Raw genomic sequence first — 15,376 nt, 5'->3', positions numbered from 1 at the left:
CTAAACTTGCTAATTATTAAAATGGCGTCGTTTGTATTTAATTGTTGAAATTGATTTTGTTATTGTTTTTGATAGATGCAATTGGATATCAATTACTGAACGAAATCGCAAAGAGCGTCTCAAAATTATGTCTCGAATTAAATCCAAACAGTCCACCGATGTTTGCGGCGATTGCGGATCCACAGGTTTGTTCTTTTTGAATGCATAACATTAAGTCACTTAACAATAATAGACACTTAAGTCACATCTCTTTAATTATGGGTGCAATGCACTTGTCACGTAATTGCTATTGATCATTCTCATAAATGGAATGTAAATTATTTAATTTTAATGCATATCATTTTTTTAGAACCTATGTGGGCAAGTATAAATAAAGGGATTTTGCTCTGCAATCACTGTTGTCACACGCATCGCAGTTTAGGAAGACATGTATCCATTGTCAAATCAATTCAGAAGAGCACTTGGCCTCAATCACTACTTACAGTGAGTTTTAATAATAGTATTTTAGCTCTATTTTATAAGTTTTTTTTACAGATGGTGTTTGAGTTAAATAATGGTGGAGTCAATAATATTTGGGAGAATCAGATTATTAAAGATCCCAAGCTTGCCAAACGCAAACCATCACCTACAGATTCACTGGAGTATTAGAATATATCCAATTAGATTTGTACATAGATTAATTATATGTATTGCAGGGACAAAGCAAAGTTCATCAAAGCAAAACACCAGAATTGCGAATTTGTGTTTAGATCACAAACTGAGGATAATATGGTCTGCTATGAAAATGAACTAGGCAAGCAATTGCATGCCAGTGTCAGAAGCAACAATTTGATAACTTCATTCAGATTGCTCATCCAGGGAGCAGATCCTAATTACTTCCATGATGTATGTAAGGAAATTTCATTGACTTCATCAAATTGATTTTATTCTTGATTGTAGGAGAAAGGTTCAACTCCTTTACATGCATCAGTAAAAGCAAATCAGTTGCTACAAGCTGAACTACTTATGGTCTATGGAGCTGATCCAACTTATCCAGATGCTAATGGGAAGACTGCAATTGACTATGCCAGACAGACTGTGAATAAAACGTTGATGCAACGTTTGATCGAGAGCCAATTTGAGGTGACGGATAAGTTCAGCCATTATTTATGCTACAGAAAACCAGATCACAGCCAGGGCGTCGATTTTTTAATACCAACAAGTGGAGCGAGATCGCATCCTGGCTCTATGGATAAATTGAAGAAGCTGAGCAATCAAATTTTTGAAGAACTTGTTAAGGACGTTTATGATGAGGTGGACAGGAGGGAAATTGAAGCAAGTAAGTTGATCACAAATTAATAAATTATGCAGTTTACATGATTACAATGATAGTTTTCTATTTTCTACTAACAATTTTGGATTATCTGTGTTTCCTGTGAGTACATTCTTAATGGTTAGATTTGTCAAATTTAGTTATATTTAAAATATTATGTTTTTAATGTAGTTTGGTTGGGTAGTGCTGACACAATAGACTTGAGTGCCGTTCCATTTTTACCGGTGGATCCAAGCCTGTCGACAACCAGAAATCAAAGCAGACAGAAATTGGGTAGATTTGCTTCACCAGAGTTAAACGCTTTGATATACGATATTCTGGTGGATTCTCAGAGACGTCAGAAGTTATCTGATAAAGGTAGTTTTACGCCGATTCGTTGCGCTCTAAAAATAAAACACGATTTTTGATTTAGGTCAGCCAAGACAAATATCGCAGCTGTCAGATGATGATCCATTGTATGATTCAGTTGCATCCGACGATGATTACGCCGTAGTTCCATCGGAAGAAGTAGTTAAATTTCTCAAGCATAACGAATAAATTGCTGATAATTGTATTGCTTATAGGTGTTAGATCAAAACCAGAACAATTCCATAGTGCAAAGTGAGAGGATGAAGAACGAGCTGTTGTCGAAAAAGCTGTGCGAATCTGCCGATACAATAAAAGAGTTAAAAAGCGAGATAGGAAATTTGAAAGGATTAATCGAGCATTTGAGCAGCGAAAATCATGATCTTAAAAACAGGTTAGCTCAGTGCGAGGTGAGCAATTTCAATGGGAACATTACAAATAAATTCGTGAGCAATGGGAACAGTGGACCGCAATCTTTGGATGCCTACTTGATGGTTTGTTTAACTTTTTCTCGCTTTTAATAATTATTAACTATTTAACATTTTGATTTTAGTCTCGGCCACAGGAGGAGCTCAACAATCAATTCTCGCTGAGCAACGGTAAAGTTATCGCTGACAATAATAACATTGATATTGATGGAAAGAAGAAAGGTCAGAGACCTTCGAGCATGTACGAGGCTAGGGAAAGGATCCGACCCGTCACGAATTGGCAATTGTTGAAGAAGGTTGATTCGAAGTCTAGTTTACGTTGAATGTACATTATTGATCTTCGTGGTATTTTCAGTCGAAGCAATTGGAGTCCAAGAATCAGACGATAATGCAATGCACAGAGCAAGTGACGAAAGGCATATCAGAATTGTGGAAGTGCATCCAAAGCGGATGCGATAATCATATCCAATGCGCTGAAAAAATACGCATCGCGGTAGTAAATTTGATCAAAGCGCTTCCAATGGTAAGCAATAACTTTTGAATTGATTATATAAATATGGGATTTTCAATATTACTTTAGGAAAACGATACAGTAAAGCATCTAATGGATAGTGTAGCACAGCTTCAAACGAACTGCGTTGGACTCGAGAACTCTACTTCTGTGACTAGTGATAACTTCATTCAAAAAGTTAGGTCTTCCGCCTATCAAATCGCGAAAGACACTAAAGAGCTTGTGACCAAATATAATGCGCATTAGGTGAGAAAAAAAACTACATCGCAATCGATCGTGCATATAAGACTAATCACCAAAATTAATCAGCATAGTATTATACAAAAATCATTCAAAACAATTTTTTTTATGTTAACAAACTTAATTTAAAACAAGGATTGCATGGAGGTGGTTGTATAAAAAAAAGTATTTTTAATGACTGAGTTTCTATTTTTTAGTAAGCGAGTATAAATATATATATATAAATATTATATAAAAATGGACTGAAACATATAAACTATGGCACACTAATATTATTTTTCTCTTTTTGTTTCATATATATAGAAAATATATTTTGTTCATAAATTAAATCCTATGTTTCGCCTTAAAATCGAATCTGTCTCTTTGTTGTTGTTCTTGCCTTCTTTGTTCATCAGCATTTCCATATGATCACAGCCACATTACCGCCAAAGAACATGTACAGCAGGTTCAAACATTCGTAAGAGATTTCAAAGCCGTAGCCTTCGCCTACGACGACGTGAAAAGGTGGTCCGAACTTTTTATCCATTTGGTCTTTGATCATCTTTGCTGCTGCCTGGAATCACCATCAAATTGGAACGCACTTATTGGACATATCAATTGATTTTTGACGATTTTCGTACCTCGTTATTTGAAGCAAATTTTTCGCATGCGGTGACAACCATATCGATAGCTTCTTGCTTCATTTCCTCAGGCATGTCTGAATTCTAAGAGATTTGCAAAAATGTAGCTCTCAAATTCGCTTATGGGGGAGTTAAAAATCAATAATTTATGACTCACCTTCACCAAGGGGTATGTGTGCACTATTTTCTTCTGTTCAGCGGGAGCACCTTCGCCTGCATCTGCCATCGTTTCAAAAAAGACCCAACGATAAACCTTGGCACGACAAATCAAATTAATAATTGAAAACAATTTTTAGAGCGCAAATTCGAATGGTCGCGGGTTGTCGGGTAACATACGAAAAACAAAGTGTTGCCAACTGTACGCACCAAGATTACCAATGGGATAAAGAAAAAAAACGAATTTCTAATGGAGAATATATTTATGGTATTTATTTACAAATCGCATCCTAGATTCTTTACTATATAAATGATTTACTTTTTATCTAAAACTTTGTCGACCCAGATGCCTAACTTATCCTCATCCTGAAGACCGACGAGTCTCTCCTCGACCTTGCCATTGCGGAACACCACCAAGGCCGGTATAGATCCTACATCGTATTTGGCGGCCACCTCGGCCATATCATCTATGTCCACTTTGGCCAAAGAGATCTTTCCGGCCCTTTTGGCGATAACGTTGGCAAGTCTTGGCTCCAACACTTTGCAGGGTCCGCACCAGTTGGCGAAGAAATCGACGATTATTGGTTCTTTTCCCTTGCTGTTTTCGATCCTCTCGAGGAAGTCCTTCTCGTCCTGCACTTTGAAAGAACCACTCTTGAAGCGAGCCACAATCGGCGCAACACTTGCATTCTTGCTGAGAACTTGCCTCAGTGCACCGACTTTAAAAAGGAAATTCATGTTCGCTTTAGATTTTGTTGCTAAACGTTTGAAATGATTTTGCGAATGATATCAAATGATGTCAAAGGCGACGAAATACGCAAGTCATACCAATGTTCAAATGCACGAAGAATTTTCGCCTCTATTGATCTTAATAACTAATAAACAAATTCTAAGATAACGTTCGAAATTACAAAAGTTTCGCGTAAAATTATGCAACACCCAGCAAGATGATTATCTAATAGCTTTAATAGCTATTTCAAATATATAAGTTTAGCCAACATCGAATTTTTAAATGCCCCAGCAGTTTATTGTTTTGTTATTGTTGAAGATAGATATGTGATACATATTATAACAATATTATCTATTAATCCGAGATAAAGTATACAGAAACATGTCTCATTTCAGTGGAGCCCTCCAATTAACTGATTTAGATGATTTTATAACACCTTCTCAAGTAAAGTATTATTCTGTGTGTTAACTCATATAACCTAGATGTTTTATATATTTAATTCAGGAGTGCATTAAACCTGTACAAATTGAGAAGACTCAAACAACAACTGGAGCAAAAATATCTATAGGAGAAGATGGAAGCTACAATCAAATGGATGTGGTGTGTAACAAATTTTAAGTATGCATTCAATTTTACATTTTCAAAAAAATTATAGTCAGGATCCTTCCAGAAGTTGGAAAAAGTTGAAATAACTTTAGCAGATTGTTTGGCTTGCTCAGGATGCATTACTTCAGCAGAAGGTGTTTTGATTACACAGCAAAGTCAAGATGAATTATTGAGGGTGTTTCAGGAAAACAAGGTGATGCAATTACAATAACTTATAGTCTTGATTTTATTAATTTCATAATTGTAGAAATGTGATAAAAATGAGGCCAAATTAATAATTGTTTCAATATCAATTCAACCTATACTGTCATTAGCAGTTAGGTATAATTTGGCCCCAAATGAATGTGCAGCAAGATTGGCAGGTTACTTTAAACATTTGGGAGCTGATATTGTAGTTGATATGAGTTTGGCTGAAGGATTTGCTGTATTGGAGAATCAAAAGGAATTTCTCAATAGATTCAAAAATGCTCCTAAGACATTACCTATGCTTGCTTCAAGTTGTCCAGGTAATTTAATTGATTATTTATTTATTTGATTGCATATTTTGATTCATGTAACTTTTAGGTTTTGTTTGCTACGCGGAAAAGACTCATGGTAATTTTATTTTACCATATATTTCAACTGTTAAATCTCCTCAGCAGATCATGGGCAGTTTGTTGAAGAGTACTTTAAGTAAAAAGTGGGATGGTAAATTAGTATATCATGTCACTGTCATGCCTTGTTACGATAAGAAATTGGAGGCGTCCAGGAGTGAATTCTTCGATGCCGATAGCCAAACCAGAGATGTCGATTGCGTGATTACGTCGATTGAATTGGAACAAATGTTAACTAGAGAGGGAATAACTTTACTGGATATGCCGAAATCAACATACTCTCAGCCATGGTTAGATGGTAATGAGGAGATCGAGATTCAATTGACAAGAAATTTGGGGTCCGGTTCAGGTGGATACTCGGATAACATTCTAAAGAGAGCGGCCAAGGAGCTAATTGGCTTGGAGTGCGACGAGATTGTCTACAAGAATTTGCGCAATCCAGATTTCAAAGAGATACTCTTGCAGAATAATCAAGGAGAGGTTGCTTTGCGTTTCGCCATCGCTAACGGCTTCAGGAACATCCAGAACGTCGTGCAGAAACTGAAACGTGGCAAGTGTCACTATCATTACATCGAAGTGATGGCTTGTCCTTCGGGGTGTCTGAACGGCGGTGCTCAGGCTAGATCCCAAGACGGGACTCACTCCAAAGATTTGATTGTCGCGCTGGAATTGATGTATGAGAAGTTGCCTGTACTGAATCTTTATGAGATCAATGAATTTGCTAAGGTTATAATTAGCAAGGAGGAGATGATGCGCACGGAATACAAAGCTGTTGAGAAAATAAACACGGCCTTGAATATAAAGTGGTGATCAGTGATTAAACATGTTTGTTTTTTAAATAAAATTTATGATTTTTAATTGTTTATTACTCATTGAAACTGCCATAGTTGGCAAGCGTGACGATATCGATGACAGTGTCAAAAATGGCTATTGTTTCTATTTACTTTAACTAATTTGCATTGTAAAACATTGATTGATTCGCGTACCGTTGTAGTTCAGAAATAGGATAATGTGCGGCTGAATCGAAGTTTCCAGTTAAAGCAATCACTATACATAAATAATATGAAACAAATTATTTGTTAAAAGTTAAGGGCAGTGTCAGGAATACACACACACTCATATAAAGAGAGAGAAAGATAAAGATATTTGTAGCACAAAGATGCCTTGCAGCAAGTGCAACTCTGATTTTAATGTGTTGAATTGGAAATTGAAGTGCTTTGAGTGTGAAACTAATTTCTGTTCAAAATGTTTAACAAAAGTCTATGGGTAATTTCAGTGGACACACAGAAAACATTTAACAATTTAAATATTTCAAATTTTAGTAATACTTATTGTGATGTATGTGCAATTTTAATTATACGACCCCCAATTCGGGATAGGCTGATGGAGCTGAAATCTAAGGATTTGCAAAACTATTTGAACAAAAACAATGTATCCACATATGGAATTGTTGGTGAGGTTTAATTGTTTCCATTTGATATCAGTAAAGCATGACTAATATGTCATTATCTTCCAGAGAAACAGGAGCTTGTTGAGCTATTTTATAAGAAGCCCATGCCAGCAACCAATCAAAAATCCAGCAAAAAATTCTACAATCCTTTATCTGGATCTCTACCAAACAAATTGGGACAAAATTTATTCCAAAAGTATAGAAGTGAGTTCATGAATTGCTGTTTTGTATATTATGATATATCAATAATGAGCTGTTCAGGTAACGCTGAGACAACGTTTAATACGAGAAATTGGACCAATGGTGGGCGTTCCTCTGAGCATTTTGCACCGAGACAAGCCCCACCCCCGCCGCCGCCTCCTAGGCCACCTCCGCCGCAACCGTCGGCACCGCCAGCAGATCCAATCCCGGAACCGTCGACGAATGCGGTATTTATTTGGATATATAACATTTTCGTACTGAGAACATAGTTTTTAAAGGGCGAAGGATCTCAGGCGGATAGTAGCCCGTTACAACGTTTGAAGCTATCCGATTTTCATTCGCCGGAAAATCTGAATGATCTATCAGTGAAGCAACTGAAGGAATTGTTGAATTTAAATCGGGTAGATTACAAAGGGTGCGTGGAGAAGGCGGAGCTTCTCGAAAGGGTGAATCGTTTATGGCAGGATTGCCATATGAGAAAAACCGATGGTATCTTTGATTTATATTCATGTATGTTTGCAATGAGTTTTTCATACAACTAAAATGATATTTCAGAATCCAATGAGAATTTCAACGAGTTATGCAAAATCTGTATGGACGCCCAACTAGATTGCGTGTTATTAGAGTGCGGTCACATGGCGACTTGCATCGACTGCGGCAAGAGATTGGCCGAATGCCCGATTTGCAGGCAGTACGTTACGAGGGTCGTAAGAACATTCAAAGTTTAATTGTAATTGATCATACCTACCGGCTACTCGCTCCACGATACTTCTCAAGTACTAATGCAAGTAAGCGAATAACAAAATTATACTTTACATGTATCGTGTGGTGAGCGGTCGGCTTTACGTTTTTGTTAAAACAATAATGCCATACAAGTTTTCATTCATATCAAAACGCGAAAGCAAATTTTGTAAATATTTTAGATTCAAATTTTATATGGGGATTGCCCCAAAAACCCTAATCGGATAAGAATAGATATATATATATATATATTAGGTAATCTACAAAGAAGAACACATGCCTCTATATATTTAAAGTTTATTAAATAATGAAAGAAATCTTTGTGATAAATATATTACATAACAATGTTATGAAATTATGGACAGGATCGTAGATTCGTACCAAACTCTTTGTTTTCTTTTTTCATTCTTTATTATTAATTAGGTTTTTATTGATGTCCAAAACTTGCAAACAATATATGTGTATATTTTGGTGTATAGCGAGGAAAATGTTTTTAAAACAAAAACTGTTTTATTATTTGACGTTTATTTTCTATTTTGATATGCGATTGTCGAAAATTCAGTGACACTGAGAGACGACAGAAGCGCTCACACAAAAAACACGTATCAATCATGACCTAAATTTTTAGTTTTTTTCGCTTCCTATATCCGTAAATCCTTCTATCTATCACATTATACAAACGAATGTATAATGAGCGACGGTGTCCTGGTCACCATCATCCTAACTGAGTCGACTGTCAGCACATTAGGTGTTAACGTGCAAAATGTGGAAGAGATCAGCGAAAGTTTGGGTTCGACTTGGGTGATTGATACCATGTACAAGACGGATCTTTTTAAAAGGAACAGCAACAAGAGTTTGCTGGAATATCTGTTTGGTTCGAGTGATTCTTTGGTGGGACAAGAGATTGCGGTATCCGTCGCTTACTTCTCGAATCACTTCAATCCGGATTTTGATGAAATGGATGAGGGTAAGTGCGTCGATGTCATTTAGGGATCAGCTTTATTACCATTTCGTTCGCAGATGATGAGATTGAAATGATCGATGAAAGTGAAGAGCTGACACCGGAAATGGTATATACTAGGCCGCTAGTTTCTGCGAAGAGTGCAGCACACGACCACAAAATCGTGTTTGAGAACAACAAGATATTGTTGACTGCAACGAACGAAGAGCTTTCGCTGATAGAAGATTTCGATTGGATGTGTCGCATTTGCCACGGGGGAGAAAGCTTAGGTGATTTGCTATCCCCTTGCAGATGTCGCGGAAGCATAGCCTTAGCGCACATAGCTTGCTTGGAGAGATGGCTAAAGGAGTCTTCGAATAGCTATTGCGAGCTGTGCAAGCACCATTACCAAATCGTCAGACAACCCATGTAAGGTCTTCAAATGATTTCGTGATACTTTAATAGCAATTTTGATTAACAGGTATAACGTCCCATGGTCCGTAATCGTATATCTGGGCAATCCCGGTGACAATCTGAAGGACATAGTCTTCGATCTGTTAGCACTAATCCTGTACACTCCGTCGGCCATAGCCTGTACTTATATGCTCATGCTGATCTGTGAGAACGTCACCAAATCCCAATTAAAGAACTCCAGGAATTTGTCGGCTCATTTGGTGGCGTTTTGCGCGGTTTTCGGAATGGCTGCCATAGATTTCACGTATTCCTCATGGCTGATCGTGACGTTCCAAAAGCACGTGAACGCATGGAAGTCTTGGTACAGGACCAACAGTTTCCTGAAACTGATCCTCCCCGAATGGAAGAGGAAGCCCTACCGACAGAGTCAATTCGTAAAAGACCATTAATTATTTATATTTTATTATTATTGACGATGGTAAATAAAAGGATTAAGCGAAGATCAATCTTTGCCGAAAGCCGCGTCCGTTTTCGGCTGGTCTACACGAAAGATGTGATTGGCCACGTTGAAGTAACCCAGGTACTCCACCACGTCCGGCGTCGTATCGATGTGATAATGACCGGCGTTTCCGTGATCGCTGAACATGTGGAAGTGCTGCTCCCTCAGATCCATGTTCTTCGAATACACTTATTAATATTACGCATATATTATATTCGCTTTGGATAAGTCTTACATAAGTTCCCGTTACCAGCGTTCCCACAGCAACTAAGGGTGATGACATATTGAAAAACTGCAACCACTTGTTCAACGTTTCATCGTCTTCGATGGGAGTATCGGAGAAGTCCGGCATTATGTGCAACTTCGCAGAACCCTTCTTTATGATGAAGGTACCACCGAGGCCGACTATACCATCTTGCGACTTGTAAGCTTCACTTAGGACACTCCGAATGCTCGCGATGAAATCGATAGTTCCGATGCGCTTCACCGCGTGCACTTTCAAAACCTTACCCTCCTTGCCTTGCGAGGAGTACAGATTACCGAGGAGACCGAATTCGGTTATGCTGTTGTTCAGCTTCAACTCCATCGGAGATCCAGTCTCTCGATTCAGCATACCGATCCTGCTCTCCTGTTTTATTTCATCCCCGACGTTGATATTAAAAATCCCCTGTAACATTCATCATAATTCAAATTATTGCAATACAATGAGAATAGGAAGCAATTACTTCGCAATTCGTTTTCAAATGATTGAAGGGTCCGGCGCCGGCTCCGATGAGGAAGGCCGGTTTATTTCCACTGATCTCGGCCATGTCTTTCAAGTCGTAAACCTTTGTCCTGTCCACCAGAGGTATCAAAAAGCTGGGACCGCCAATGTCCAACAAATTCGGATTTCCATTCAGACCTTTAGAAACGTACATTGTGTTTACCTGTTGTTATTAAGGTTCGTAACGCAGATTACCTTTGTTCGCAAGGTGGAATGGTGCTTGTGTTAAATCAGGACAATCCACAACTTCTACGAGGACCTCCGAGAAATGCGCTTTCAGCCCATTATTAAGCACTTAAAAAAAAGGACACAGACATTTAGTGGAGGACAATAAAATATTGAGTTACAATAACAACGTAATGATAAAATTTATGGAACGCAACGCAATTAAATATTCATTATCTCCCACCACCATCCCCCAAATAGCGCATCGAATATCTGTATAAATATTACAATATTGCTTCATAAATGTGAACACTTCTGTGAACGTAGTTTCGTGCTATTGTTTAAGGTAAGATATTTTTGTTTTTTTTTCTAAATAATATTTATAACAAACCGTCAGCTACTGCTCGCAATTCTGGGACGTGGAAAGGCTTCTTAACTACGGGATAATCTTTCTTGCACAGAGCCATTCTACTTAAACATGAAATTATTATTAATAAAATAAGCATATTGTTTTGTAATTGTGTACGTTGTTAATTGGTAAACGATAATTGTACGTACGCAGACAAAATGGTGATTAATGTTCGCTATCTGGAGAAATTAATTTTCTGGACGTTTACTTTCCAATTAAAAGTTACTAGGTCATCATCAATCTCTGATAATTCCATTTGTTTAACCTTACGTTAATCGCGTTTCGAATTTGGCGCGCCATCTGCCGCCCGCCTTTCCGTTTCCAGTATAAACAAAATGCGTGCCGGCCATTGGCTGATTATGTTTGGATGGGAAAAAAGTGCGTTGGTGGTGGAAACGCCATATTGTGTTTGTGTGAGCAGAAGCCGCTACCGTCCACTTTGTGGGGGTATTTTTTTTGTTTAAATATAAACAATTAATTATAGAAATAAGCGTAAATCGGCGGCAGCAAAAGTTGAAGGTGGATAATTGCAGTTTGTAGTTTCGGTAAGCGGATTCAGCGAATTGTTGCACGCACAAATCCGCTGTCGGTGGCGGCGACGGCGGCTTCCAACAATGGGCGTTGCAAAATTTTCGGGATTAATCGATAACGCGATGTAATCAACGCTAACTAAAAAAAATTCGCGTCTCTGTGGTTTTCAGGTTAGGTGCAGCATCCAGGATGTCTCGATACGGTTCAGACTGTAAGGTATATGTGGGCGATCTGGGCAATAACGCTTCCAAACAGGAGCTGGAGGACGCTTTCGGATATTACGGTCCGCTGAGGAATGTTTGGGTCGCCAGGAATCCTCCCGGATTTGCATTCGTCGAATTCGAAGATGCCAGAGACGCAGAGGATGCAATCCGAGGATTAGGTAAAGGTCTTTATTGAAAACTTTGTTGGGGTTTTTGTTCTGACCTCACTCTGATTGTAGATGGAAGAACCATATGCGGCCGCAGAGCTCGCGTAGAAATGTCAAATGGTAAAACAGGTGGAGGTAGATACAGAGGACCTCCACCTAGGTCTCGTGGAAGACCCTTCCACCCTGATGATAGGTGTTATGAATGTGGGGACCGTGGCCACTATGCCAGGGATTGCAATAGATATAAGAGAGGAGGTGGCAGGAGGAGGTAAGTTCATTTTCATAATCTCTTTGATTCATTTAAATATTTTTTGTTTTGATATAACTATTTCACTATTCAATTCTCTATATTTATATACAAAAAAGAAATCAATTTTCCATTTTTTTTTGTTTTCAACTTAAATTTTTATTCATATGATGCATGATGAAAGGTGTGTATTTAATTCTTCCTAATTGGAATATACTAATGCATACTTTTTATCAATTGCACTATGCTAGTTTCATTTTGGGAAAGTTAATTGTTGTATGTTCTAAGTGTTTTAAGTAGTAACTACAAAAAAAAAGAGATTAAGTGAGAGAGAATAGGGGTCAATTCAAAAGGTTACGTTAAACAAACTAAAAGTTAGGGTTACAAAGTGGAATGTAGTGTGGGTGACAGTGGTGCCATGTTATAGGTATAGTCTGTGGCCGATAGTCAGGTAACGAACGCATTGAGTCTCATTCACGTCTCGTGTTTGCCAACCCGCTGACTGCGCAGAGCCGCCTCGTAGTACCTTCTCCGCTGTCTATCTCAATGTCTGCACACACACACGACACACGCATCTGCTTGATCTGTTAGACCATCGTGAGCCGGTGTGTGCTACTCTCTCACAAAAGAATTATTCGGGCTAGTGTTCTTTATGCTCTACCAACTGATCCGATCATGATCACGACACAGCTCTCGCAGATTAATGGTAAAAAGTATTTCTAAATATAATATATTATTACTTCTATTATAATAATAACAAACATATATCTATTCATAAATATGTATATATGTGCAAAACATTGATTTGGTACAACATTGTAAATTTGTGACTAATTCCATGGAGATATCTTCGAGATCTACCAGTCTACGTTTGCTTGCGCCGTTGTCACGAAGTGAGCGCAGTACTTGGAGCACCGCCCCGAGTACTGCCCTCACCATCACATTCTCTCAGACACGTAGCGCATAGAGTGAACGGAGGACGAGCGAAGAGATAATGCCCCCACATTAAACAAGAGCAGAATAGAAACAACCTCCTTTTGCACATTCATAATAATTAGTTGTCATTTAGTTCAATACCTTTATTCAGGTTTGTATAAATAATATTTAAAGATTAGCAATTCGGAGTGGTACTAAGAAGAATATACTCTACACACCCCCAATGCCTACCGCAATTGCAATTGTATCTAATAGATTAAACGTTTCCAGGTCTCGCAGTCGTTCGCGTAGCCGTTCTAGGGATCGCCGAAGCAGGTCGAGGAGCGCTTCCAGATCAAGAAGTCGTTCTCGTAACCGCTCTCGCTCCAGGTCACCCTCTAACAAACGATCCCGTTCTCGCAGCAATGATAGAAACTCCAGGTCCAGATCACGCAGCCGCTCGACGACAAAACAGAACGGTGGCTCGGGAGGACAAGACTAGAAATTTTGGACGTACTTTTACAAATTATTCTGATCCAGAGGAGATAACGCAAAAAATATTATTTTTTTTAATTTAAAAATTTTCGGTTTCATCCTCTATTCTTACTTTATTTTTTAAATTATTAGTCACTTTGTGTTTCTTTTTTTCTGCTGCAATGGTTCCATGTAACTATTATTTTCCCCCCAATATAAATGTGTGTTTCGATTTGTAGCATTTATTGAATAAGGAAAAAACTGAGGAGACGGCGGTTAGGAAGAGGCGATTCGTGAAGAGAATTTAAAAAAAATGCCGAAGGATTTTCATTTGTTTGTTGAACGGATCTCGTATACATATAAGAAGTATATTGTAATAAATGTGCAATCACAAACAAACATTATATTATTTTACTTAATGCATCCACGAAACATCAAATGTGAGTTAGTTTTAATACAATTTCGAGGGATGCGCGTGCAAGATTGAAATTATGCTTTTTTATCTTCTTCGACGGCCGCTGGTCTTGAAAAACACTTGGTGTAAGTTGTATAAATATAGACGCCACCAAATAATTATTATTCGAACTATTTAAATGTATAATTTAATATAATAAGAGTGTACACAATTCCGGAGGTGTTTATTTTATAATAATAACTATAATAAACAACAAAAAAATACATGACGTCTGAGCAAGAATTAACGTATCCTTACCATTTACATCCGGAAAAAGTGGAATCCTGCTTTAATTTTCCTACACGATTTTAAGATTTAAAACACCCTCTTCTGGACGATGTAAATGACGCAAGCAGCAAAGAACGCAAATGCAAAGAAAACCAGGATTTTGTCTGTAAATTCGCGACGTCCGTACTTGGCAAGTAATTTCCCGGATTGCGTTATTGTACCGGAGGTGCTTTTAAGCTCTTCCTGAGTACCAACGACGTTATCCGATGAAATTACAAGAGTATCCAAAGTTGCTGCACTCCTCTTAGTCGTGTCCGCTAGTTGCCTACTGATGGACAACAATTGATCTGTTACGCTCGAACTCATCTTCGCCATTCCCTCCTTATCCCTCTTCTGTCGCATCCTAAGGCCATCCTCGACATTCACCTTCTTCATCAGCATCTCCTTCATCCTCGCTTCAATAGTTTTCATGCTCTTTATGTTGGCCTCCTTGAAGTGGTCCATCGATGTAGACAGCTGCTCCCTGTATAGCACCACCTCCCGCAGCAGCTCATCGTCACGGATATCCTTCGCGATGTCTGTGTAGCTGTCGATAAACTTGCGGAGCGCCGATATTTTCGAACGTCCCGCGCCATTTAGATTCTTGAGCTCCGCCAGAGGGCCTTCACAAGCATTGATGTCCTGGCAACACACAATAATGGTAGATCGCGAAAAATTTAGAAACTTTGCACGGCAATAAATGGAATACCTACTTGGATGAGCGCCTTCAACTGCAGATTGTGCTGGGTGATGTCCTGCCGCAAGCAGTTCACCTTAAACCTGGTGGAGTCCATCGTGGAATTGCTAGAACATAACAAAAACCTGGCAACAACCACTGACACAACTCAAGATCGCGCAACCAGCTATACTTTTTGTAAACAACAATAGATTGCGCTCAGCTTCGCCAGATCTATTTCAATTTGAAAATCAGAACCTCGCAAAAAATCTAATAATAACACACTAATTATTGACCAGACTAATTATAATCGCATTTA

The 15,376-nt window shown here is 38.4% G+C and overlaps 9 protein-coding genes across 14 annotated transcripts; 5 read left to right on the top strand and 4 right to left on the bottom strand.

The window, feature by feature from the left end:
- The first annotated feature begins 14 nt into the window (after positions 1 to 14).
- Positions 15 to 2,982, top strand: LOC108559143 (ARF GTPase-activating protein GIT2). The gene is made up of 11 exons (XM_017916293.1): positions 15 to 185; positions 350 to 483; positions 535 to 641; positions 696 to 885; positions 940 to 1,318; positions 1,484 to 1,669; positions 1,725 to 1,819; positions 1,876 to 2,151; positions 2,211 to 2,381; positions 2,441 to 2,608; positions 2,666 to 2,982. Exons 1-11 carry the CDS (start codon positions 128 to 130, stop codon positions 2,840 to 2,842), a joined length of 1,941 nt encoding a protein of 646 aa, XP_017771782.1. The 5' UTR covers positions 15 to 127; the 3' UTR covers positions 2,843 to 2,982.
- Positions 2,983 to 3,003: 21 nt separating this feature from the next.
- Positions 3,004 to 3,818, bottom strand: LOC108559142 (dynein light chain 4, axonemal). Its single transcript, XM_017916291.1, has 3 exons — positions 3,614 to 3,818; positions 3,457 to 3,540; positions 3,004 to 3,389 (listed from the first exon to the last, which is right to left on the bottom strand). Exons 1-3 carry the CDS (start codon positions 3,680 to 3,682, stop codon positions 3,228 to 3,230), a joined length of 315 nt encoding a protein of 104 aa, XP_017771780.1. The 5' UTR covers positions 3,683 to 3,818; the 3' UTR covers positions 3,004 to 3,227.
- Positions 3,819 to 3,856: 38 nt separating this feature from the next.
- On the bottom strand, positions 3,857 to 4,435 carry LOC108559141 (thioredoxin, mitochondrial-like). Its single transcript, XM_017916290.1, has one exon. It carries the CDS (start codon positions 4,348 to 4,350, stop codon positions 3,928 to 3,930), a length of 423 nt encoding a protein of 140 aa, XP_017771779.1. The 5' UTR covers positions 4,351 to 4,435; the 3' UTR covers positions 3,857 to 3,927.
- Positions 4,436 to 4,627: 192 nt separating this feature from the next.
- Positions 4,628 to 6,374, top strand: LOC108559132 (probable cytosolic Fe-S cluster assembly factor CPIJ010948). Its single transcript, XM_017916277.1, has 5 exons — positions 4,628 to 4,786; positions 4,847 to 4,942; positions 4,998 to 5,141; positions 5,196 to 5,454; positions 5,513 to 6,374. The coding sequence occupies exons 1-5, from the start codon at positions 4,724 to 4,726 to the stop codon at positions 6,349 to 6,351; spliced, it is 1,401 nt and encodes a 466-aa protein (XP_017771766.1). The 5' UTR covers positions 4,628 to 4,723; the 3' UTR covers positions 6,352 to 6,374.
- A 63-nt stretch (positions 6,375 to 6,437) lies between these two features.
- LOC108559135 (E3 ubiquitin-protein ligase RNF34) lies at positions 6,438 to 8,213 on the top strand. The gene is made up of 6 exons (XM_017916283.1): positions 6,438 to 6,807; positions 6,864 to 6,994; positions 7,058 to 7,195; positions 7,253 to 7,419; positions 7,471 to 7,681; positions 7,748 to 8,213. The coding sequence occupies exons 1-6, from the start codon at positions 6,701 to 6,703 to the stop codon at positions 7,918 to 7,920; spliced, it is 927 nt and encodes a 308-aa protein (XP_017771772.1). The 5' UTR covers positions 6,438 to 6,700; the 3' UTR covers positions 7,921 to 8,213.
- Positions 8,214 to 8,357: 144 nt separating this feature from the next.
- On the top strand, positions 8,358 to 9,741 carry LOC108559133 (E3 ubiquitin-protein ligase MARCH3-like). Its single transcript, XM_017916278.1, has 3 exons — positions 8,358 to 8,900; positions 8,954 to 9,302; positions 9,355 to 9,741. Exons 1-3 carry the CDS (start codon positions 8,624 to 8,626, stop codon positions 9,734 to 9,736), a joined length of 1,008 nt encoding a protein of 335 aa, XP_017771767.1. The 5' UTR covers positions 8,358 to 8,623; the 3' UTR covers positions 9,737 to 9,741.
- Positions 9,742 to 9,769: 28 nt separating this feature from the next.
- On the bottom strand, positions 9,770 to 11,388 carry LOC108559134 (ester hydrolase C11orf54 homolog). Of its 3 annotated transcripts, none has more exons than XM_017916282.1 (6): positions 11,241 to 11,388; positions 11,106 to 11,182; positions 10,745 to 10,843; positions 10,512 to 10,687; positions 10,022 to 10,453; positions 9,770 to 9,963 (listed from the first exon to the last, which is right to left on the bottom strand). In XM_017916282.1, the coding sequence occupies exons 2-6, from the start codon at positions 11,179 to 11,181 to the stop codon at positions 9,790 to 9,792; spliced, it is 957 nt and encodes a 318-aa protein (XP_017771771.1). In that variant the 5' UTR covers position 11,182; positions 11,241 to 11,388; the 3' UTR covers positions 9,770 to 9,789. The 3 variants fall into 3 exon arrangements, with proteins under 3 accessions (XP_017771771.1, XP_017771770.1, XP_017771768.1); XM_017916281.1 differs by having other exon boundaries at positions 11,106 to 11,185; positions 11,273 to 11,388; XM_017916279.1 differs by having other exon boundaries at positions 11,273 to 11,388.
- Positions 10,938 to 13,768, top strand: LOC108559139 (serine/arginine-rich splicing factor 7-like). Of its 4 annotated transcripts, XR_001890929.1 has the most exons (5): positions 11,512 to 11,668; positions 11,825 to 12,042; positions 12,097 to 12,292; positions 12,699 to 12,977; positions 13,478 to 13,555. XR_001890929.1 is itself a non-coding variant. In XM_017916288.1 (4 exons), exons 2-4 carry the CDS (start codon positions 11,844 to 11,846, stop codon positions 13,686 to 13,688), a joined length of 606 nt encoding a protein of 201 aa, XP_017771777.1. In that variant the 5' UTR covers positions 10,938 to 11,060; positions 11,825 to 11,843; the 3' UTR covers positions 13,689 to 13,768. The 4 variants fall into 4 exon arrangements, 3 of the variants coding, with proteins under 3 accessions (XP_017771777.1, XP_017771778.1, XP_017771776.1); XM_017916288.1 differs by lacking the exons at positions 11,512 to 11,668; positions 12,699 to 12,977 and adding an exon at positions 10,938 to 11,060 and having other exon boundaries at positions 13,478 to 13,768; XM_017916289.1 differs by lacking the exon at positions 12,699 to 12,977 and having other exon boundaries at positions 11,513 to 11,668; positions 11,825 to 12,036; positions 13,478 to 13,768.
- A 515-nt stretch (positions 13,769 to 14,283) lies between these two features.
- Positions 14,284 to 15,309, bottom strand: LOC108559138 (vesicle transport protein SEC20). Its single transcript, XM_017916286.1, has 2 exons — positions 15,095 to 15,309; positions 14,284 to 15,023 (listed from the first exon to the last, which is right to left on the bottom strand). The coding sequence occupies exons 1-2, from the start codon at positions 15,173 to 15,175 to the stop codon at positions 14,430 to 14,432; spliced, it is 675 nt and encodes a 224-aa protein (XP_017771775.1). The 5' UTR covers positions 15,176 to 15,309; the 3' UTR covers positions 14,284 to 14,429.
- Between the last annotated feature and the right edge of the window lie 67 nt (positions 15,310 to 15,376).

This window comes from Nicrophorus vespilloides, unplaced genomic scaffold (assembly GCF_001412225.1).
Source record: "Nicrophorus vespilloides isolate i.1.1-1 unplaced genomic scaffold, Nicve_v1.0, whole genome shotgun sequence".
NCBI classification, from domain to species: domain Eukaryota; kingdom Metazoa; phylum Arthropoda; class Insecta; order Coleoptera; family Silphidae; genus Nicrophorus; species Nicrophorus vespilloides.
This window is presented reverse-complemented; position numbering and strand designations above follow the sequence as displayed.

Excerpts from the sequence above, each read along its gene's own strand:
- LOC108559138 (XM_017916286.1), bottom strand. The coding sequence starts at position 15,175 with ATGGACTCCACCAGGTTTAAGGTGAACTGCTTGCGGCAGGACATCACC. Across the intron at positions 15,024-15,094 it reads AGTTGAAGGCGCTCATCCAA|GACATCAATGCTTGTGAAGG; the intron begins GTAGGTATTCCA and ends GTGTGTTGCCAG.
- LOC108559133 (XM_017916278.1), top strand. The coding sequence starts at position 8,624 with ATGAGCGACGGTGTCCTGGTCACCATCATCCTAACTGAGTCGACTGTC. Across the intron at positions 8,901-8,953 it reads TTTTGATGAAATGGATGAGG|ATGATGAGATTGAAATGATC; the intron begins GTAAGTGCGTCG and ends TTTCGTTCGCAG. Across the intron at positions 9,303-9,354 it reads CAAATCGTCAGACAACCCAT|GTATAACGTCCCATGGTCCG; the intron begins GTAAGGTCTTCA and ends TTTGATTAACAG.
- LOC108559141 (XM_017916290.1), bottom strand. The coding sequence starts at position 4,350 with ATGAATTTCCTTTTTAAAGTCGGTGCACTGAGGCAAGTTCTCAGCAAG.
- LOC108559132 (XM_017916277.1), top strand. The coding sequence starts at position 4,724 with ATGTCTCATTTCAGTGGAGCCCTCCAATTAACTGATTTAGATGATTTT. Across the intron at positions 4,943-4,997 it reads GCTACAATCAAATGGATGTG|TCAGGATCCTTCCAGAAGTT; the intron begins GTGTGTAACAAA and ends AAAAAATTATAG. Across the intron at positions 5,142-5,195 it reads GGGTGTTTCAGGAAAACAAG|AAATGTGATAAAAATGAGGC; the intron begins GTGATGCAATTA and ends TCATAATTGTAG.
- LOC108559142 (XM_017916291.1), bottom strand. The coding sequence starts at position 3,682 with ATGGCAGATGCAGGCGAAGGTGCTCCCGCTGAACAGAAGAAAATAGTG. Across the intron at positions 3,541-3,613 it reads ACACATACCCCTTGGTGAAG|AATTCAGACATGCCTGAGGA; the intron begins GTGAGTCATAAA and ends CAAATCTCTTAG. Across the intron at positions 3,390-3,456 it reads AATTTGCTTCAAATAACGAG|GCAGCAGCAAAGATGATCAA; the intron begins GTACGAAAATCG and ends TGGTGATTCCAG.
- LOC108559135 (XM_017916283.1), top strand. The coding sequence starts at position 6,701 with ATGCCTTGCAGCAAGTGCAACTCTGATTTTAATGTGTTGAATTGGAAA. Across the intron at positions 7,196-7,252 it reads TTTATTCCAAAAGTATAGAA|GTAACGCTGAGACAACGTTT; the intron begins GTGAGTTCATGA and ends TGAGCTGTTCAG. Across the intron at positions 7,682-7,747 it reads CCATATGAGAAAAACCGATG|AATCCAATGAGAATTTCAAC; the intron begins GTATCTTTGATT and ends ATGATATTTCAG.
- LOC108559143 (XM_017916293.1), top strand. The coding sequence starts at position 128 with ATGTCTCGAATTAAATCCAAACAGTCCACCGATGTTTGCGGCGATTGC. Across the intron at positions 1,820-1,875 it reads CCGTAGTTCCATCGGAAGAA|GTGTTAGATCAAAACCAGAA; the intron begins GTAGTTAAATTT and ends TATTGCTTATAG. Across the intron at positions 2,382-2,440 it reads ATTGGCAATTGTTGAAGAAG|TCGAAGCAATTGGAGTCCAA; the intron begins GTTGATTCGAAG and ends TGGTATTTTCAG.
- LOC108559139 (XM_017916288.1), top strand. The coding sequence starts at position 11,844 with ATGTCTCGATACGGTTCAGACTGTAAGGTATATGTGGGCGATCTGGGC. Across the intron at positions 12,043-12,096 it reads AATCCGAGGATTAGGTAAAG|ATGGAAGAACCATATGCGGC; the intron begins GTCTTTATTGAA and ends CTCTGATTGTAG. Across the intron at positions 12,293-13,477 it reads AGAGGAGGTGGCAGGAGGAG|GTCTCGCAGTCGTTCGCGTA; the intron begins GTAAGTTCATTT and ends AAACGTTTCCAG.
- LOC108559134 (XM_017916282.1), bottom strand. The coding sequence starts at position 11,181 with ATGGCTCTGTGCAAGAAAGATTATCCCGTAGTTAAGAAGCCTTTCCAC. Across the intron at positions 10,844-11,105 it reads ATTGCGAGCAGTAGCTGACG|TGCTTAATAATGGGCTGAAA; the intron begins GTTTGTTATAAA and ends CTTTTTTTTAAG. Across the intron at positions 10,454-10,511 it reads ATTTGAAAACGAATTGCGAA|GGGATTTTTAATATCAACGT; the intron begins GTAATTGCTTCC and ends TGAATGTTACAG.